Source organism: Embiotoca jacksoni, unplaced genomic scaffold (genome assembly GCF_022577435.1).
Source record: "Embiotoca jacksoni isolate LCO1_2020_lvr unplaced genomic scaffold, fEmbJac1.0.p SCAF_109, whole genome shotgun sequence".
In the NCBI taxonomy this organism is placed as follows: domain Eukaryota; kingdom Metazoa; phylum Chordata; class Actinopteri; family Embiotocidae; genus Embiotoca; species Embiotoca jacksoni.
In genome coordinates, this window is record NW_027185240.1 from 97,501 (window position 1) to 120,000 (window position 22,500).

A 22,500-nucleotide genomic window follows, 5' to 3' on the forward strand; every position below is an offset into this window, starting at 1 on the left:
TTCTCCCAACAGAAAGTGAAACACGAAGGCTAGAATCTGCAGAAAGTTGACTTTTACGTCACACCGATCTCGAGGTCCAATCAGAACCGAACGTCTCCGCACCGGCTTTTAACTACTGATAAATAAAGACTCAACATGGACGATAGAACTCCAATAAATAAGTTGAGATCAAACTGTTTAAGAACGTTCGACCTGCAGAACCCGTTCGACCGTCTGAAATCTGTTTTCATCCGTACGGGACCGGCCCAGTTCATCTCCAAACAAGAACTCTTGTTAACCGTGAATAGAAACTGGACCGTCTGGGATCAGAACATTTTCCACCTGTGTGCGTAAAACAGTCCGTCAGCTGGTTCCCAGTCTGAATATGAAGTTTCTGAAAAGGTTACGTCGGCTCGCTGAACTCCATCTTTGTTTTTAAATTATACCTCATTTTGTCAGCGTAAGAAATGTGAAGAGGTTGTTAAGATGGTTTATTCCCAGTTCATCATCATGATCATCATCATCATCATCATTATCATCATCATCATCATTATCATCATCATCATCATCATCGGGGGAAAGCGTTCAGCTTCATCTTCCACCGAGAGCAGAAGAGATCAAGTTTAATTCCACAACTGAACTCTTCCTTTTGTGTAAAAGAAAAACAGCCGCTGCTCATTGTTCTGCGTTTAAAACCTCCAAATGACATCACGATGTTCTCACTGACATCACGATGTTCTCACTGACATCACGATGTTCTCACTGACATCACGATGTTCTCACTGACATCACGATGTTCTCAATGACATCACGATGTTCTCACTGACATCACGATGTTCTCACTGACATCACGATGTTCTCAATGACATCACGATGTTCTCATCGTGTCCAGAAACCTTCAGACGGCCCACCGTGATTCTGTCATGAGTTTTACTATTTTACCCGTTCGGACTCCCGTCTGGAAGAAAGAGACAGCGAACACGTGTTTCCTTTGTCTTCTGTGGACATTTTTTATTCTTTACAACATATTACACAGAGTCATCCGCAGAGAGTTAGTGCTCTGGAATTACCACAAGCATTAAAAATAAAGGTAAAGAAATGTAAGAAGCGTCGGTCCGTCCAGACGAAGGAGATTAGCGGCGACGACAGCGCTTCACAACAGACAAAGAAAACCGCATCGTGCTGTTTGCTCGTATGTCCGGCGTCTGTGTGGCTTCGCAGAAGAAGAACGCTCGAACCGGACGAACCAGCGACGAGTGGAAACAGGAAACAGCGACGACTGGAAACAGGAAACAGCGACGAGTGGAAACAGGAAACAGTGACGAGTGGAAACAGGAAACAGTGACGAGTGGAAACAGGTGTCCGGCTGGTTCAGCACCTCCGTTCCTGTTATGAATTTTAAAGGAGCATTCAAGTCGCCAGCTTCCACCTGCATGAAGCGCTGCGATCTGTCTTCGGCTGGAAGGAAGAGACGGCTCGGTGGTGAAACATGGATGTTTGACTGAGCTTAACACCCCCCCACCCCCCATCTCTCCGTCACCGCGCTACAACCTCAGTTTCCCTTCGTCTGGGAAGAGACAGCCACACAGCACCGTCCATAAAACCAGACGTGTTCTCCACCTGTTATCACGTGTTGTCACGTGTTGTCACGTGTTGTCACGTGTTGTCACGTGGAGGACACGTCTCACAACACGTTATCTGCTTTACTTAGACAGTTTTTTACTTTATATAAACACACATATACATAAAACACGACCGGAGGAGAGCTAGCTAGATTATGAGCTTCAGTCTGGCGTCTTCGGCGAGGACTACAGGCGGCGGATTTCTGCCCACGTGTTTCCTCCCTCTGCCAGTAGGAGGCAGACGAGAGCATTTTGGCATTTGAACCAACAGAAAGAAGACAGAAGAGGAGGACCGGTGGGAGGGGGGGGTGAAGGGCAAACTAGAGGGCGATCACTGGCGAAAGACGGAGGGAGGTGTCTGAGTTTGAAGAAGAGAAGAAGAAGAAGGAGGAAGATGAAGAGGAGGAGGAAGAAGCAGAGCATTGAGCTGTCGGCCTGGCAGCCCGATAAGGAGGCTTAAAGAGTGCAGTGGATTGTGTTGAGGCCTCTTCTGTGGAGGACAACACACCGAGGACTCAGCTGGCAGCAGGACGAGGACGAGATAAAGAAGCCAGAGACACGAGGACGGAGAGGAGGAGAGACGACGGGGACGGAGAGGAGGAGAGACGACGGGGACGGAGAGGAGGAGAGACGACGGGGACGGAGAGGAGGAGAGACGACGGGGTCAAGGGGGGGGAGGAGAGACGATGGGGTCGGGGACGACGGGGTGAGGGGAGGTCGGGGGGGACCACGGGGTCAGGTGGGGGAGGAGGAGAGACGACGGGGTGGGAGGGGGTGGGGGGTCCTGTCAGACTCTCGGCAGCCGTGACGTCATTCCAGGTTGTCGGTCGGCGGCCTCGTGCACTCACATACTTCAGCCCCCCCCCCCCCTCCCTCCCTCCCCTCGTCGGCTGAAAAATGTGCAGCTGTTACAGTAAGCCCGGACCCTCTTATAGGGCCAGAAATAGACGCCTTCGGCCGGAGCAGGACACGGAGACGACCTCCATTAGCTCAAATGTGAGAGGATTGAATCACCCCGAGCCGGAGGGCTCGGACCTCCATCTGAGAGCAGGACTCATATTTCTCTCCCTCCCTTCGTCTCCGTGTGAAGTCCGGAGCGCCGCTCAGCGAGTGATTGAGTCGTAAACATTAAGGGGAGGATTCAGGGACGTCTTTAGGCTCCTCGGAGGGAAGTTATGTGCGTAGTTAGACCTTAAACACTTCTACACGCGTCCGGGTCTCCGATGAGTCGCTGTAAAAATTATTTGCCGCGATTGCCTCTGATAAAGTCGGACTATTCTCGCAGCCGGCGCCGTCGTGAGAGAGAAGAGATAACGGGGGAGAGTGGGAGGTGCATCAGGCTGGGCAGGAAAGGAGGGAGCAGACTAGAGGAGTGGAGGCAGTCACGGAGGAGTCAGACCTTTATCTACGGGAGGAAGAACACAGGGAGGGAGGAAGAGAGACAGGGTTAGCACAGAAAGCACTTCTGGAATCAGAATGAACACACAGTGGAGGGAGGGGAGGAGGGGGGAGGGGGGAGGGGGGTTGACATGTCGTCTCTGAAGCAAATTGGCTCGTCCACCAACCGGCGGCCGGCGAGGAGGAGGAGAGAGAGCATCACAATGAAAGGGAGAGAGGAGAAGGAGGCGAGCAGCAGCTACATCTGAGCCGCGGACACTCATTTATTCAGGTCGGCCGTAAAGCAGGTTAACTGTGCCCCCCCCCCCCTCCCCCCCTTACAGGTGAGTTATCTGACTGTGAGCTGATTGGCCAGGCGGGCCAGGAGGCCGAGCGGCTTGGACCTCTCAGCCCCGCCCTCCCCGCTGGGCCCCTCCCGCCCGTTTTTGCGGGTCAGCTCCAGGTCGATGGTCATCAGTACCCGCCCCTCTCCCTCCTCCCCTCCCGCCCCCACCCCCTCTGTCGTCCTGACTACGGTTCTCTGCTGCTGCGCGGGCCGGGCCGTCGCCACCGCCTGCCGGACGGGCTGGAGCAGCCGGCCTGCGAGCCGACCCCAGCCCCGCCCCGCATCCTATTTCTTATCCTTGCGAGACTCCTGCTTCTTCTTTTCCGAGGCGGCCGCCTTCACCTTGGAGGGGTCGGCGGGAGGCGCGGGGCCCTGTGGGGGAGGAGGGAGAGGGGGTCAGGGGGAGAACAGGGGAGGAGAGTCATTTCAGGAGGAAAGGAGCGCGGAGGAGGGGTGAGACAGGTGAGTTACAGGTGAGCGGATGAGAGATGGGGTGAGCAGGAGGGCGGAGCTGTGTGAAGAGGAGAGAAAAACACATTTAGGAGGAGAAAGAGGAGGAGAGGAGGAAGAGGAGGAAGAGGAGGGAGGCAGACATCCAGAGACAGAGGGGAGAGAGACAGTCATTTTAGGGGAGGGGATAGCAAGTGAGAGGGGGCGGAGTCCAGAGCTGTAAGGGGGTGACAAAACAGGTAACCATGCGTTAGGATGGGACACCGTAGCAGGTCGGCTCCACACACCTGAAAACTGACAGTAGATCATCAACACACACACACACACACACACACACACACACACACACACACACACACACACACACACACACACCATCTATACATTTAAACATGTCCTGCTGTGTCCTCGCTGCCCCCTGCTGGACGGAGACGTCGCACCCATTTAGAAAACTATTGGAGCCGTTTTTAACCAATCAGCATCTTTTATGTTTTGAATCTAACCCTTGTTAATTCCTCCATATTTGCTTTCATAAATAAAAACTTTTCGTCTCGCTTCATCTCGCCCCACCTCCAAAAATAAATTTCATTTAGCCACGCCCACTGGTCTCTGATTGGTCCGCCCTGCAGAGAGGCTGAGCAGACCAGACAGTAATCACAGATCGAAGCTGTTCGTGTCAGGTGGGCGGAGCTAGGGGAGGAGTTCCGGCAAAATGTCTAAAATTCATTTTGTTTTTTTAATCAAGATTACATTTCAACTTGAGTTTAAACATCGTTTCAGTTTAGTTTAGAACAAGTCACTAAAAATCTGTCATCTAGATATTGAGAAAACAAATGATATGTAACCATGACAACACCACACATTACATGGATAACCTTTTTTGAAATAAATCAAAACTGACCTTAAAATTTGAAACTAGTTGCTCTCCTCAGATTTATTGTAATTATTAATAATCGTACTATTGTTATTCAAATTGAGTTTTGTTTTTCTTCTTTCAATTTAATTTGTTTAGAAAATCAGAGGCCTTTCTTGGTGTTTAGCTTGTTGACTATTAAATACATAAATATATGTATACATATATATATATATATATACACATACATATATATACATATATGATATTGGACCTGCAAATCAAGAAATTCCTGCAGTCATTAATCCTAATTAAATATTTGTGAGGTAAAACTGAGCTGATGAATAAATAATCAGCATGCAGGGGAACAAATAATGTGTCATAAATCTTGAGGATATTTTATTTCTGCAGCTGCGATGAAGAGGAGGAGGTAGAGGAGGAGGAGCAGACCTGCTTCACCAACTGCAGCTCTTTTTATTTAATATTCACTTCACTTGTACTTATATAACTCCATTCACTCCCACTCATTCTGTACATCGTCTGAGCAATGTCTAAAAACATCTCAGAGCGGACATCTATAAAAAGGTAGAGGAGGAGAAGGAGAAAGAGGAGGAGGAGGAAGAGGAGGAGGGAGGCTGCACACCAAATCCATCAGGACGGACTGGACCGAGAGGAGAGAAGGTCACGGCAACACTTAACTTTACAACAGTTGTATTCCAGAGCATTAACCTGCGAGTTAACCTGTCGAGGAGCATCAGGAGCGCATCATCGAAACGCATCATCATCGAAATGCATCATCATCAAAACGCATCATCGAAACGCATCATCATCGAAACGCATCATCATCGAAACGCATCATCATCAAAACGCATCATCGAAACGCATCATCATCGAAACGCATCATCGAAACGCATCATCATCGAAACGCATCATCATCGAAACGCATCATCGAAACGCATCATCATCGAAACGCATCATCATCGAAACGCATCATCAAAATGCATCATCATCGAAACGCATCATCGAAACGCATCATCATCGAAACGCATCATCATCGAAACGCATCATCATCAAAACGCATCATCATTGAAACGCATCATCATCGAAACGCATCATCGAAACACATCATCATCGAAACACATCATCGAAACGCATCATCATCGAAACGCATCATCATCGAAATGCATCATCATCGAAACGCATCATCGAAACGCATCATCATCGAAACGCATCATCGAAACGCATCATCATTGAAATGCATCATCGAAACGCATCATCATTGAAACGCATCATCATCGAAACGCATCATCGAAACGCATCATCATCGAAACGCATCATCGAAACGCATCATCATCGAAACGCATCATCATCGAAACGCATCATCATTGAAACACATCATCATCGAAACGCATCATGGAAACGCATCATCATGGAAACGCATCATCATCGAAACGCATCATCGAAACGCATCATCATCGAAACGCATCATCATCGAAACGCATCATCGAAACGCATCATCATCGAAACGCATCATCATCGAAACGCATCATCGAAACGCATCATTGAAACGCATCATCATTGAAACGCATCATCATCGAAACGCATCATCATCAAAACGCATCATCAAAACGCGTCATCATCGAAACGCATCATCATCAAAATGCATCATCATTGAAACACATCATCATCGAAACGCATCATCATCGAAACGCATCATCATCGAAACGCATCATCATCGAAATGCATCATCGAAACGCATCATCATCAAATCGCATGATCATCGAAATGCATCATCGAAATGCATCATCATCGAAATGCATCATCGAAATGCATCATCATCGAAACGCATCATCATCGAAATGCATCATCGAAACATCATCATCGAAATGCATCATCATCGAAATGCATCATCGAAACGCATCATCATCGAAATGCATCATCATCGAAACGCATCATCATCGAAACACATCATCATCGAAATGCATCATCGAAACGCATCATCAATGAAACACATTATCATCGAAATGCATCATCGAAATGCATCATCATCGAAACGCATCATAATCGAAACGCATCATCATCGAAATGCATCATCGAAATGCATCATCTTCAAAACGCATCATCATCGAAATGCATCATCATCGAAACACATCATCATCGAAATGCATCATCAAAATGCATCATCTTCGAAACGCATCATCATCGAAACACATCATCATCGAAATGCATCATCGAAATGCATCATCTTCGAAACGCATCATCATCGAAATGCATCATCGAAACGCATCATCAATGAAACGCATCATCATCGAAATGCATCATCGAAATGCATCATCATCGAAATGCATCATCATCGAAATGCATCATCATCGAAACACATCATCATCGAAATGCATCATCGAAACACATCATCATCGAAATGCATCATCGAAATGCATCATCATCGAAACGCATCATCATCGAAATGCATCATCGAAACGCATCATCAATGAAACACATCATCATCGAAATGCATCATCGAAACGCATCATCATCAAAACGCATCATCAAAACGCATCATTATCGAAACGCATCATCATCAAAATGCATCATCATTGAAACGCATCATCGAAACGCATCATCATTGAAACGCATCATCATCGAAACGCATCATCATCGAAACATCATCATCGAAACGCATCATCATCGAAATGCATCATCGAAACGCATCATCATCAAATCGCATCATCATCAAAACGTATCATCATCAAAATGCATCATCGAAACGCATCATCATCAAAACGCATCATCATCAAAACGCATCATCATCGAAACGCATCATCTAAACGCATCATCGGAACGCATCATCAATGAAACACATTATCATCGAAATGCATCATCGAAACGCATCATCATCGAAATGCATCATCGAAACGCATCATCAATGAAACACATCATCATCGAAATGCATCATCGAAACGCATCATCATCGAAATGCATCATCATCGAAATGCATCATCGAAATGCATCATCATCGAAATGCATCATCATCGAAATGCATCATCATCGAAACACATCATCATCGAAATGCATCATCGAAACGCATCATCATCGAAATGCATCATCATCGAAATGCATCATCGAAATGCATCATCATCGAAATGCATCATCATCGAAATGCATCATCATCGAAACACATCATCATCGAAATGCATCATCGAAAGGCATCATCATCGAAACGCATCATCATCGAAATGCATCATCGAAACGCATCATCAATGAAACACATCATCATCGAAATGCATCATCATCGAAATGCATCATCGAAACGCATCATCATCGAAACGCATCATCAATGAAACGCATCATCATCGAAACGCATCATCATCGAAACGCATCATCATCGAAATGCATCATCGAAATGCATCATCATCGAAACGCATCATCATCAAAATGCATCATCATCGAAATGCATCATCGAAACACATCATCATCGAAACGCATCATCGAAACGCATCATCATCGAAACGTATCATCGAAACGCATCATCATCGAAACGCATCATCAATGAAACGCATCATCATTGAAACGCATCATCATCGAAACGCATCATCAATGAAACGCATCATCGAAACGCATCATCATCGAAACGCATCATCAATGAAACGCATCCTCATCGAAACGCATCATCAATGAAACGCATCATCAATGAAACGCATCCTCATCGAAACGCATCATCATCGAAATGCATCATCGAAACGCATCATCGAAACGCATCATCATCGAAACGCATCATCATCAAAATGCATCATCATCAAAATGCATCATCGAAATGCATCATCGAAATGCATCATCATCGAAACGCATCATCATCAAAATGCATCATCATCGAAATGCATCATCGAAACGCATCATCATCGAAACGCATCATCGAAACGCATCATCATCGAAATGCATCATCGAAATGCATCATCGAAATGCATCATCATCGAAATGCATCATCGAAACGCATCATCATCGAAATGCATCATCGAAACGCATCATCATCGAAATGCATCATCGAAACGCATCATCATTGAAACGCATCATCACCGAAACGCATCATCAATGAAACGCATCATCGAAACGCATCATCATCGAAACGCATCATCATCGAAATGCATCATCGAAACGCATCATCATCGAAACGCATCATCATCGAAACGCATCATCATCGAAATGCATCATCATCGAAACGCATCATCATCGAAACGCATCATCGAAACGCATCATCAGGTGGGGGGAGGTGGGATTCTGCGTGGGACCAATCCGGTGTCGTTACCTTCATCACATCCCATCATGCATCACTGCATTGTTTACCATCACACCTCCCTCGACGGGCTGCAGTGTTTCTCACGCTAACGACGGGCCGCTTCACAGAGAGGGCAGGACCGGGCCCGGTTACAGCAGCACTTGAAAGGTAACCGAGGGATACAGTGGAGGAGGAGGAGGAGGGGGGATGTGGGGGGAGTGGCTGCAAGACCCTGCTGCATACTAAAGAGACAAGGTGACAGGTGAGGAGCAAGACTGAGAGGTAGTGATTTCCTGTCTGGAACCAGAGCGGATCAGAGCCCAGAATACCTGAGGAGGAGGAGGACGAGGAGGAGGAGGAGGAGGAGGAGGAGGAGGAGGAAGAGGAAGAGGAAGAGGAGGAGGAGACAGGTGACCGGATAAAAGGAATCTGAATGAGAGTGAGCGATGGAGGGAGCGAAGGAGATGGAGAGAAGAATGAGAGTGTGTGTGAGCTCAGATCGATAGAGTGCACTCAATTATCATTCCAGTACAGTGTGTGTGTGTGTGTGTGTGTGTGTGTGTGTGTGTGTGTGTGTGTGTGTGTGTGTGAGTGTGTGTGTGTGTGTGTGTGTGTGTCTGTGAGTGTGTGTGTCTGTGTGTGTGTGTCTGTGAGTGTGTGTGTGTGTGTGTGTGTGTGTCTGAGTGTGTGTGTCTGTGTGTGTCTGTGAGTGTGTGTGTCTGTGTGTGTGTGTGTGTGTGTGTGTGTGTGTGTCTGTGTGTGTGTGTGTGTGTGTGTGTCTGTGTGTGTGTGTGTGTGTCTGTGTGTGTGTGTGTGTGTGTGTGTGTGTGTGAGTGTGTGTGTCTGTGTGTGTGTGTGTGTCTGTGTGTGTGTGTGTGTGTGTGTGTGTCTGTGTGTGTGTGTGTGTGTGTGTGTGTCTGTGAGTGTGTGTGTGTGTGTGTGTGTGTGTGTGTGTGTGTGTGTGTGTGTGTGTGTGTCTGTGTGTGTGTGTGTGTCTGTGTGTGTGTGTGTGTCTGTGTGTGTGTGTGTGTGTGTGTCTGTGAGTGTGTGTGTCTGTGTGTGTGTGTGTGTGTGTGTGTGTGTGTGTGTGTGTGTCTGTGAGTGTGTGTGTGTGTGTGTGTGTGTGTGTGTGTGTGTGTGTGTGTGTGTGTGTGTGTGTGTGTGTGTGTTTGTGGCTGCAGGGTAAAGTCCTCTCCCACATCTCCACCTAATAGGGAGCAGCACACACCACAGGCTTCCCTTTTCACCCCCCTCTCCTCTCCTCCTGCTCCTCCTGCTCCTCCTGCTCCTCCTGCTCCTGCTGCAGATTGGTAGTGTCCAGCAGACAGCGTTTGGAGCTGGTGAGTGTGATGGAGAACCGCTTGTGTCAGCAGAACCTCCTAATAAGACCCATTTGATCAAACAGGCCTGATGGGCGTCCCTTAGGTCTCCGTGTGCGGCGCCGCCACAACACAAGAAAAGAAATCAAAAATAAAACATAAAAAAACAAGGCGGCTGGATATTTTCTTCCGAGCGGACACTTGCAGGAGAATAACTGTAAATGACAACGTTGTCAAATATCTGTCCTTTTGGCGGCGAGTTATTTATTCATATATGTGCTGTCACCCGCCGCCAGCTCTGGAGAGCAGCTGACTGCAGCTCCACACAAACCTGTCAATCACACAGGAGCAGGACGAGATGAGGAGGAGGAGCAGGAGGAGCAGGAGGAGCGGGAGGAGGCCCCGGTTGGTGTCGCCCCCTAGCTGTACGCCACAGGGGCGAGATGGCGCCGGTTCGTCTCTACGTCAGCTCACCTGCGGCTAAACGACTCGCTGTCACGGCAACGCCTTTGATCTTCTTCACGTCTCCTGTCAAAGCCGAGTTGTGATTGTTGAAAACTCCTTGAACTCAAATCCCCTGACTTCCCTCTTTTTCTATTCATTATCAGCGAGCTCAGCGTACAGTCGGTTACACCCCCTCCCCCCACCCCTCCTTCCTCCCACCCGCTAATCAAACACAACTCGCCCACAAAGGAATACAAGGCACCAACATGTCTGATTAATCCTCCACTTGAGGCGATCGCTCTCCCATGAGGACGAGGAGGAAGAAAAAAAAACACCCCCCCAAACACCTCCCGCTGCTCTCCTCGGCGTGCAGCGGAGAGCAGCCAGACCATAATAGTTCAGTGATTTTCATTTGACTCCCAGAGAGAGAAATCAGCAACCGCCAGCAAATCACAGCCGATTCAGAGCAGCGGTGCTGTGACCCGGTTGGACCTGCTGTTTACACACTGCACTGTTTGCTATTATTCTGTTGTTGTTGTGTTGTTATTGTGTTGTAGGTATGTTGTTGCTGTGTTGTTATTGCGTTGTTATTCTGTTGTTGTTGTGTTATGTTGTTGTGTTGTTATTATGTTGTTATTGTGTTGTAGGTGTGTTGTTGTGTTGTTATTGCGTTGTTGTTGTGTTGTTATGTTGTTTTTGTGTTGTTATTATGTTGTTATTGTGTTGTAGGTGTGTTGTTGTGTTGTTATTGCATTGTTGTTGTGTTATGTTGTTTTTTTGTGTTGTATTGTTGTTGTGTTGTTATTGCGTGTAGGTATGTTGTTATGTTGTTTTTGTGTTGTTATCATGTTGTTGTTGTGTTGTTATTATGTTGTTGTTGTGTTGTTATTATGTTGTTGTTGTGTTGTTATTATGTTATTGTTGCTGTTATTATGTTGTTGCTGTGTTGTTATTGCGTTGTAGGTGTGTTGTGTTGTTATGTTGTTATTATGTTGTTGTGTTATGATTATGTTGTTGTTATTATGTTGTTGTTGTGTTGTTATTATGTTGTTGTTGTTGTGTTGTTATTATGTTGTTGTGTTGATGCTATGTTGCCGCGCGGCAGCGTGCGAGGGACCTTCTGCAGCTGCAGCGAGTGGCAGCGTGGGAATGCGATTATGAAAGTGACGTTCTGCACTGTCATGTTGGATGTGTGCGATTGTGCGGTTGTGCGATTGTGCGGTTGTGCGGTTGTGCGGTTGTGCGTCTGCGCTGCAGCAGAAAGGATGAAGACTCCTCCGACAACACAAACACTCTCTGTAATCTCTAAGAGGAGCGCCCGAACGTGACAGCTCAGCAATCTGTTGCACGGGGAGGTGACTGTGTGTGATGCAGTGTGTGAGGAGGAGGAGGTGGAGGAGGAGAAGGAGGAGGAGGAGGAGGAGGAGGAGAAGGAGGAGGAGGAGGAGGAAACTTGCCTGTCTCTGCTGTGATCCCTCCTTCTTTTTCTTGCCATGTTTGCTGGAGGGACAGAAGAGAGACAATGTCAGGATGTCGAATCTATTTCTCCCTCCAGTGGTCACAGGGCAGCACTGCCTGCAGCCATCACACACACACATCATCTTCATCCTCTTCATCATCTGCTGCTGTCTCACACACACATCATCTTCATCCTCTTCATCATCTGCTGCTGTCTCACACACACATCATCTTCATCATCTTCATCTGCTGCTGCTCCGGGTGGAGGCCCGATGAAGGCTCCATCATCTTCATCACGGAGTGGATTACGTTTAATCGTTTTAGATGATTATCGGCCAAGCGACTCCTAATCTGAACCGAGCGGCGTTACGCCAGCTTGGCCACGCAGGTGTCGGTGCCGGGGATGGGCTCGCGCTGCAGCTCCCTCCCCCGGCACAGAACCGCCGGCCACGGGCCCGGCACTGACCTGACGCTCAGGCTGAAGACGCGGCGCGCCACCAGGAACCGCATCAGGTAGTAGATGACCACGATCAGAACCAGCAGGCCCAGAACCACCCCGATGATCGCTCCCGTTATCACACCGGCCTGGATGGGCACTGTGGGCGGAGCAGAGGGAGAGGAGGAGTCAGATGGTGGAGCAGAGGAAGAGGAGGAGGATGGAGGTCATATGAGGATGAAGACGAGGAAGAATCAGTGAAGAGGAGAGATGGTGTCGTAGGAGGAAGGAAAACAGAGGGAGAGGAAAGAGAATCAGAGATGAAAGAGGAACAATGAAAGTTGGATGAAAGATGAAGGCTCAGTAGAGGAGGAGAAGGAGGAGGAGGAGGAGGAAGAGCGATAAGGTAGAATTAAGGTGAGATCAGGGGGGAGTCGTGGAGGGAAGAAGAGGATGGAAAAGGGGAAAGAAGAGAGAAGTGGGGGGGCTAAGATGAAGAGGATGAGGAGGGGGGGGAGGGGGAGGGGGTGATAGCAATCTCAAATAGGGAGAGAGATAAAATTGTAATTGATTTCATTGAAGAGGAGGTGCAGTGAATCTGAAATGAGGCGGTGAATGCTGCAGCTCAGATTCATTTCAGAGTTTCAGATGATAACAACAGTTGGTTCTGATGTTGGTTCTGATGTCGGTTCTGATGAACAGATTCAGAACCACGTGCTCAGAGGAAGAGTGGCGAGCCGAACATACCTTTCTCAAACACCAGCAGGCGCACGTTGGAGGGCCGGCCCACGATGTCGGGCGGGTTCTTGGCGTCGCAGGTGAAGGTTCCGTTGTCGTTGAAATCCAGGTTCTTCAGCAGGATGGAGCCGTCGCGCCGGCCGGGGTTCCCCACAAACTCCAGCCGGTCCCTGAACGGACCCTTGTTGTCCACGTAGGCCACGCCCCCCGTGTAGTGGAAGATCTGAGGGAGGGACAGGATGATGCACTGTTTACAATGTGTCACCATGACGACGTGTTTTTATCCTCGGGAGAAACTGCTGCTTTCAGATGTTTTATTTGACTAAGATTTACAATCACGTGTTGGATGATGGAAAAATTACGTTTATAAATTGCATCAACAAGTCGGTGAAATGTGTCCACTGAGACAGTTTAATAGCACTAGAAACAGGTTGTAAATGCTCCATGATCAGTATCGTACCAAACTGTGGAATACACCCTCCAGTCCACTAGAGGGCAGCGTGTCGGTGTGAAGGCCTTTCGCCCAGAAGACCAGGTTAGTTTCAAGTGATCAACCATCTATCAGTGATGTCATCAACCATCAGTGATGTCATCGTTGGTTTGTGAACGTTATGAATCCTCCAGTTCAGATTCTGTCCGTCACCATCTTTGCTAGTTCGGAGCGGTTTGGAGCAGGAAGTGACCATATTTGGACGAGCTGGGGGAGGAGCCAGCGGTGGATCTGACCGATCTGATCGGAAACCTGACGATACTACGTCCCGCCCACCGATAGCTGTAACCTGACTGCACCACAGGCCTGTCAATCAAACAGACACGCCCCCCAAAACAGGTCTTCTTGAATCTTCTTTTCTAATGAATGAGGGATTATTTTCAGATGGACCTCCAGAAAACTAATAAGAAGGAGTGACTTTAGCTAACAACACCGAGATAACTGATGGACACATTTTATTCACTTTGGATTTGATGAGAGAAGTTGAATGGGAGTCTATGGAGCCGGAGGCTTTTTGGAGCCGACCTCTAGTGGCACTCGCTGGTATTGCAGCTGAAGACACTTCTGGATCAGAACCATTTTACAGACCTGAAGTTACGAACTCTTTTGGAAACAGTAAATAGTTTGTTGAAAGAAATCTTTTCCAAAACAAGTGATTTTGTTTTTGAGCTGTCACAGTGACACGCTGCCCTCTAGTGGACTGGTGGTAGAGACAGTATACTTGACGACTATGACTTCACCTAGAATTTATTTTTTGAGGTCTCATTTAGTTTGAATGTTTGGGTGTAAATGAGGATTGGAGGTTTGGGACTGAACTAAGCGGGTTGTTGCAGCTTTACAGAGGAGTTGTCGTACAACATGAACACGTCACGGTACTGAACAGGACGTCTTAAAGGACAAACGCTCCGTGACAACAGACGGACCAATGAAACTGTAAAACTGAGCTGGCAGGAAAGAAGAGCGGCGGGAGGTGAGCGGAAGAAAGAGGAGAGAAATCTAGTTTCAAAGAGAGGCGGCGGCGGGAAGCGGATGAAGGCGAAGGAGGTGAGGGGAGCACGTAATGAGAGAGGAGGAGGAGGAGGAGGAGGAGGAGATGAAGGGAGGCGGGTAGAGGGAGGCGCAGTCAGGAGGGAGAGATAGGAGAGATGGCAGGATGATAAGAGCAGCAGGGAGGGATGAAGGAGGCGGGAAGATTAGCGGAGGAAGAACACTCATTACAAAACCAGTTCTGGTTCTGTAGGAGGACACTTAATGCTCGACTGAAACTTAGTCCTTTAAAATCATCTTTAAAAATCACCTTTAAAATCATCTTTAAAATCACCTTTAAAAAATCACCTTTAAAAATCACCTTTAAAATCATCTTTAAAATCACCTTTAAAATCACCTTTACAATCATCTTTAAAATCACCTTTTAAAAATATCTTTAAAATCATCTTTAAAATCACCTTTAAAATCATCTTTAAAATCAACTTTAAAATCACCTTTAAAATCATCTTTAAAATCACCTTTTAAAAATATCTTTAAAATCATCTTTAAAATCATCTTTAAAATCACCTTTAAAAATAATCTTTAAAATCACCCTTAAAATCATCTTTACAATCATCTTTAAAATCACCTTTAAAATCATCTTTAAAAATCATCTTTAAAATCATCTTCAACAATCACCTTTAAAATCATCTTTAAAATCATCTTTAAAAATCACCTTTAAATCATCTTTAAAATCACCTTTAAAATCATCTTTAAAAATCATCTTTAAAATCATCTTCAACAATCACCTTTAAAATCACCTTTAAAATCATCTTTAAAAATCACCTTTAAAATCATCTTTAAAATCATCTTCAAAAATCACCTTTAAAATCATCTTTAAAATCACCTTTAAAATCACCTTTAAAAACCACCTCTAAAATCATCTTTAAAACCACCTTTAAAATCATCTTTAAAATCATCTATAAAAATCATCTTTAAAATCATCTTCAACAATCACCTTTAAAATCATCTTTAAAATCATCTTTAAAAATCACCTTTAAAATCATCTTTAAAATCACCTTTAAAATCATCTTTAAAATCATCTTTAAAATCACCTTTAAAATCATCTTTAAAAATCACCTTTAAAATCATCTTTAAAAATCATCTTTAAAATCATCTTCAACAATCACCTTTAAAATCATCTTTAAAATCATCTTTAAAAATCACCTTTAAAATCATCTTTAAAATCATCTTCAAAAATCACCTTTAAAATCATCTTTAAAATCACCTTTAAAATCACCTTTAAAAACCACCTCTAAAATCATCTTTAAAACCACCTTTAAAATCATCTTTAAAATCATCTTTAAAAACCACCTCTAAAATCATCTTCAACAATCACCTTTAAAATCATCTTTAAAATCATCTTTAAAAATCACCTTTAAAATCACCTTTAAAAACCACCTCTAAAATCGTCTTTAAAACCACCTTTAAAATCATCTTTAAAAATCATCTTTAAAATCATCTTCAACAATCACCTTTAAAATCATCTTTAAAATCACCTTTAAAATCACCTTTAAAAACCACCTCTAAAATCATCTTTAAAACCACCTTTAAAATCATCTTTAAAATCATCTTTAAAAACCACCTCTAAAATCATCTTCAACAATCACCTTTAAAATCATCTTTAAAATCATCTTTAAAAATCACCTTTAAAATCACCTTTAAAAACCACCTCTAAAATCATCTTTAAAACCACCTTTAAAATCATCTTTAAAAACCACCTCTAAAATCATCTTCAACAATCACCTTTAAAATCATCTTTAAAATCATCTTTAAAAATCACCTTTAAAATCACCTTTAAAAACCACCTCTAAAATCATCTTTAAAATCACCTTTAAAATCATCTTTAAAATCACCTTTAAAATCATCTTTAAAATCACCTTTAAAATCACCTTTAAAAACCACCTCTAAAATCATCTTTAAAACCACCTTTAAAATCATCTTTAAAATCATCTTTAAAAATCATCTTTAAAATCATCTTTAAAAATCACCTTTAAAATCATCTTTAAAATCACCTTTTATAAAAATCACCTTTAAAATCATCTTTAAAGTCATCTTTAAAATCACCTTTAAAAAAAATCACCTTTAAAATCATCTTTAAAATCACCCTTAAAATCATCTTTAAAATCAACTTTAAAATCACCCTTTGAAATCACCTTTTAAATCATCTTTAAAATCACACTTAAAATCATCTTTAAAATCACCTTTGAAATCATCTTTAAAATCATCTTTAAAATCACCCTTAAAATCATCTTTAAAATCATCTTTAAATATCATCTTTAAAATCACCTTTAAAATCATCTTTTTTTAAAAATCATCTTTAAAATCATCTTTTTAAAAAAATCACCTTTAAAATCACCTTTAAAATCACCCTTAAAATCATCTTTAAAATCATTTTAAAAATAATCCTTAAAATCATCTTTAAAATTGAGAAAAGAAATCGCATTTACATGTGAAATTGAAACTGTTCAAATCAAACAGTCCTCTCCGTCACCACGACAACCAGCCGGGTTTCGGAGGTTCCGTCTGAACGTCCGCAGGTGAAAAACACGTTTGTGTTTTTCCTTCTTCAGTATTTATCAGTTACTTCCTGGTCAACGTGAAGTGGGCGGAGACAACAGAAGGTCGTTCAGGGGGAAAAGGTCAGTGGAGGCTCATTCACATCAGATATAGCAACAAATGGTCTGTTTGATTCTGGACCACCAGAACCAGAACCAGAACCAGAACCAGAACCAGAACTATATGATTGTGAGCTGTAACAGTTTAAAGATGCTAAAGTTCTTTGTAGAGTTTTTTAATGGTTTTAAATGAGACCAAAGTTGAATGTTTGGTTTCTTCACATCAACACATAGCTGGTTAACTTTGTTTGGTGTGTGTCTGTGTGTGTGTGTGTCTGTGTGTGTGTGTGTGTGTGTGTGTGTGTGTGTGTGTGTGTGTGTGTGTGTGTGTGTGTGTGTGTGTGTGTGTCTGTGTGTGTGTGTGTGTGTCTGTGTGTGTGTGTGTCTGTCTGTGTGTGTGTCTGTGTGTGTGTGTGTGTGTGTGTGTGTGTGTGTGTGTCTGTGTGTCTGTGTGTGTGTGTGTGTGTCTGTGTGTGTGTGTGTCTGTCTGTGTGTGTGTGTGTGTGTGTGTGTCTGTGTGTGTGTGTGTGTGTGTGTGTGTGTGTGTGTGTGTGTGTGTGTGTGTGTGTGTGTGTGTGTGTGTGTGTCTGTGTGTGTGTGTGTCTCTGTCTGTGTGTGTGTGTGTGTCTGTGTGTCTGTGTGTGTGTCTGTGTGTGTGTGTGTGTGTGTGTGTCTGTCTGTGTGTGTGTCTGTGTGTGTGTGTGTGTGTGTGTGTGTGTGTGTGTGTGTGTGTGTGTGTGTGTGTGTGTGTGTGTGTGTGTGTCTGTCTGTGTGTGTGTGTGTGTGTGTGTGTCTGTGTGTGTGTGTGTGTGTGTGTGTGTGTGTGTGTCTGTCTGTGTGTGTGTGTGTGTGTGTGTCTGTGTGTGTGTGTGTGTGTGTGTGTGTGTGTGTGTGTGTGTGTGTGTGTCTGTGTGTGTGTGTGTGTGTGTCTGTGTGTATGTAGTGGTTCCTTACAGAGATGCTGTCCCGTGAGCCGTCGGGCCGGTAGGTCCAGGAGAAGGTGACGTCCTCAGAGGTCCAACGCCAGGAGAAGAAGGAGCAGGACAGCCGGATGTCGGCGCCCACCAGAGCGTGACGCTCCCAGCCGGTGTAGATCACGATGGCCTGGGACTGCTGCGGCACTGGGACACACACACACACACACACACACACACACACACACACAGACAGACACACACACACACACACAGACAGACACACACACACTCTGTTAAATCCTCAGATTCCCAGATGTCGGTTGGTTCTCTGATAAATGGAACATTTAAAGGTGTTCAATCCTCCGATCGAGTGGAGCTCTCAGTAAATATTTGGACTGTCAGAGCGAGTCTCTAAAAGTCAAAGGGGAACATCATTTTCTCCATTAATATGGATTATGTTGGCCTAATCATGCGCGCTGTTGATGCTTGAATAATATTTAATGATTGATGCTAATTTGTTTTTTTTTTGGCTGCAGAATCAGTATTTTGCTGGAAAAATTCACTCTGCATCTCGAACGAGCCGCGGAGTCACGACGACGTGGTTCACTTCCAGGTGTGAGCGTGTCGACGGCGTCCTCAAGACACGTCGATGAAATCACAGCTGACACTTTTAATTAAAATTGTGACACTCGTCTGCAGAAATGTGACAAGAGGGAGAGGAGACGGCGTACGGCGAGGATTCACTCACCACAACTATCTACTCTCACCACCAGTTTCCAGATAATCACAGAAAGCTGTCCTCAGTCTGTCCTCAGTCTGTCCTCAGTCTGTCCTCAGTCTAACCTCAGTCTGTCCTCAGTCTAACCTCAGTCTGTCCTCAGTCTGTCCTCAGTCTAACCTCAGTCTGTCCTCAGTCTAACCTCAGTCTGTCCTCAGTCTGTCCTCAGTCTAACCTCAGTCTGTCCTCAGTCTAACCTCAGTCTGTCCTCAGTCTGTCCTCAGTCTAACCTCAGTCTGTCCTCAGTCTAACCTCAGTCTGTCCTCAGTCTGTCCTCAGTCTAACCTCAGTCTGTCCTCAGTCTGTCCTCAGTCTGTCCTCCATCAGGTCAAACAGGATTTCTACGTCTCTTCTCCGAATGACAGCTTCAAGTTAAAAAGATGTTTTTGTTTACCTGTCCCCAGGAGGACCACCGACGCCAGCGCCAACAACGTCAGCATGGTGGCGTTTTTGGGTCTTCTACGGAGCTCCCAGACAACGGATGGTGTGGACCTGACGAGGAGAGGAGTCCCTCTGCAGGAGACGGAGGAGACGGAGGAGACGGAGGAGACGGAGGAGACGGGAAGAGACGAGAGACGGTAGAGGGATGCTTCAAAACAACAGGACAACAACAGGAAACCCACTGTCCGCCTGGTTTATACCCAACCACACCCCTCGCCCGGGCCCGGCCCAGCCTCCCCCCTCCCCCCCCTCCAGCCCCCAAGTGGAACAGACTTACACACAGTAAAGTTTGAAGAAGAAGAAGAAGAAGAAGAAGAAGAAGAAGAAGAAGAAGAAGAAAGTGAGCAGCATCACATCATGAAGAAGGAAATGGAGTCATGTGAGAGACAGGTGGAGGTGAACCACAGCTCTACATCAGAGAGGGGGGGGGGGTCCTGTCCTGCAGCGGGGTCAGTCCAGGAACCCCCCCCCCCCCCCCCCATCTCATTGCTCTTCCAGCGCCCCGAACAAAGACCCGACTCTTCACCTCTGTCCTCCCTCTCTGCAGATTCCTGCTGACGTCTCACACTCGGAGACAAAGGGGAGATTGGGGGGGGGGGGGGGGGGGATGGGGGTGGGGGGGATGGGAGGGATGGGAGGGCGGGGCCTGACTGCTAGCTGCCTGCTTGTCAATGGCGCTTTCTTTCTCTCCCCTTTTTTCTTTCTTTCTCCTCCTCGCCGGGACAAAGCTGAGCATTCAGGCTGCAGCGCCCACTCCTCAGTTTTCCTGTAACACAGACAGTGTGTGTGGAGGGGAGGGGGGGGGGGCGGTGCTATATATATATATATATATATATATATATATATATATATATATTTATATATATATATATATATATATATTTATATATATATATATATATATTTATATATATTTATCTGGGTTGATGTGAGGACAGGAGAGACTCCTCAGCAGCAGCAGAAGCCTCGTTCCATCATTTCATGTCATAAATATGTATTCGTTGAGCCGGCGGCAGAGAAACAGTGAAAACATGCTCAAATTAATGATCTCTGCAAACACACTCAACGAGCATATCCATCATGTGACTGTAAGGGGGGGGGGGGGGACGTCCACTTCACCCTCTTCACTCTTATTGAGCCTCTGCTCTCACATCGACTTCACGTTCGACCAACGGCGGCCTCTGATTGGTCGGAACCCCTCGGATCCCCTCGCCGGCGGATCGGCCCAACAACACGCACCATCTGCCAACTTGTTGGCGCCATCAACTGTCTAAGCTTTGGCTCCGATGTCTAAATCGCGACATCCTTAACAATTATGGCAGATCCTGCCTCGAGGCCCGGAGGAACAGGGGGGTTCTCTATGAGTCTGGCAGGTGCAGCTCGTGGCAGCGGCCCAACCCCGCCGGCACCGACTGATGGCGGCTCGGCGCCGGCAGGTGGAGCATCGCATGTGGAGCGATTATACAGAGGACACAACATTTGTATGAATTCACACAGGAGCTGCTCTTGGAGGTGGATGAGGCTTCGTACCGCCGGAGCTCGTCACCAGACACCCGTACGAATCCACGGAGCACTTCTCCGTGATTCTGTCACTTCCTTTGACGTGGAAGTCTTTCAGGAAGAGGAGCAGCGAGCAGCTCTGAAAGGAGCGACACTAATCGGAGTCTGGGACGCCATCCGAGCTGGAGATGTTAGCGGCTCTTGTCAACTCCATCCGTGTCGAATGTTTCTGCAGTTGACTGTGTGTGTGTCACAGCTGAGTTCAGTGGTGGGGGTGGGGGGTGGGGGGGTGGGGGCTAATGGAGGCTTTCAAGATGTGATGAGACAAAGAGAGACAGAAGAGATGCGCAGCACAGAGGCCGGTTCACACAGAGGTCATAAGACTAGTGACCTCCAACAACGATCCAATGGAGTACGAGGGGGGGGGGGTGACAACAAGCGGCGTTGCTAACGACGTGGTCGGCCCACAGTTCTCCTGCAGGGGCTCAATAATCAAGCCAAACATTTCCATAACCAAATAAGGCAAATGAGCCGTGGCAAGAAATTGGCCAGAAAACTGTCAGAAGTTGAAGCTGGGAGGCAGAATTAGATCTAAAAACAGCAGCGGAGCCGTCGAGGAAATAACACAACACAGGAAATAACACTGAACGCAGGAAATAACACTGAACGCAAGAAATAACACTGAACGCAGGAAATAACACTGAACACAGGAAATAACACTGAACGCAGGAAATAACACTGAACGCAAGAAATAACACAACACAGGAAATAACACTGAACACAGGAAATAACCCTGAACGCAAGAAATAACACAACACAGGAAATAACACTGAACACTGGAAATAACAAACACAGGAAATAACACTGAACACTGGAAATAACAAACACAGGAAATAACACTGAACACTGGAAATAACAAACACAGGAAATAACCCTGAACGCAAGAAATAACACAACACAGGAAATAACACTGAACACAGGAAATAACACTGAACACAGGAAATAACAACACAGGAAATAACACTGAACGCAGGAAATAACAACACAGGAAATAACACTGAACGCAGGAAATAACAACACAGGAAATAACAACAAACACAGGAAATAACAACAAACACAGGAAATAACATCACCACTATCATCATCATCATCATCACCATCACCACCACCACCACCATCACCACCATCATCACCAACACCACCACCACCACCACCATCATCACCACCACCATCACCACCACCATCATCACCACCACCACTATCATCACCATCACCACCACCATCACCACCATCACCACCATCATCACCACCACCACTATCATCACCATCACCACCACCATCACCACCATCACCACCATCATCACCACCACCACTATCATCACCATCACCACCACCATCACCACCATCACCACCACCACCACCACCACTATCATCACCA

The 22,500-nt window shown here is 45.7% G+C and overlaps 1 protein-coding gene across 4 annotated transcripts; it reads right to left on the reverse strand.

The window, feature by feature from the left end:
• Positions 1-964: 964 nt before the first annotated feature.
• Positions 965-19,719, reverse strand: mpz (myelin protein zero). 4 transcript variants are annotated; one of them, XM_069177917.1, is made up of 7 exons: positions 19,516-19,716; positions 18,381-18,547; positions 13,302-13,515; positions 12,585-12,714; positions 12,118-12,160; positions 3,667-3,696; positions 965-3,006 (listed from the first exon to the last, which is right to left on the reverse strand). In XM_069177917.1, exons 1-7 carry the CDS (start codon positions 19,559-19,561, stop codon positions 2,995-2,997), a joined length of 642 nt encoding a protein of 213 aa, XP_069034018.1. In that variant the 5' UTR covers positions 19,562-19,716; the 3' UTR covers positions 965-2,994. The 4 variants fall into 4 exon arrangements, with proteins under 4 accessions (XP_069034018.1, XP_069034029.1, XP_069034009.1 ...); XM_069177928.1 differs by lacking the exon at positions 3,667-3,696 and having other exon boundaries at positions 19,516-19,713; XM_069177908.1 differs by lacking the exon at positions 965-3,006 and having other exon boundaries at positions 3,471-3,696; positions 19,516-19,719.
• Positions 19,720-22,500: the final 2,781 nt, after the last annotated feature.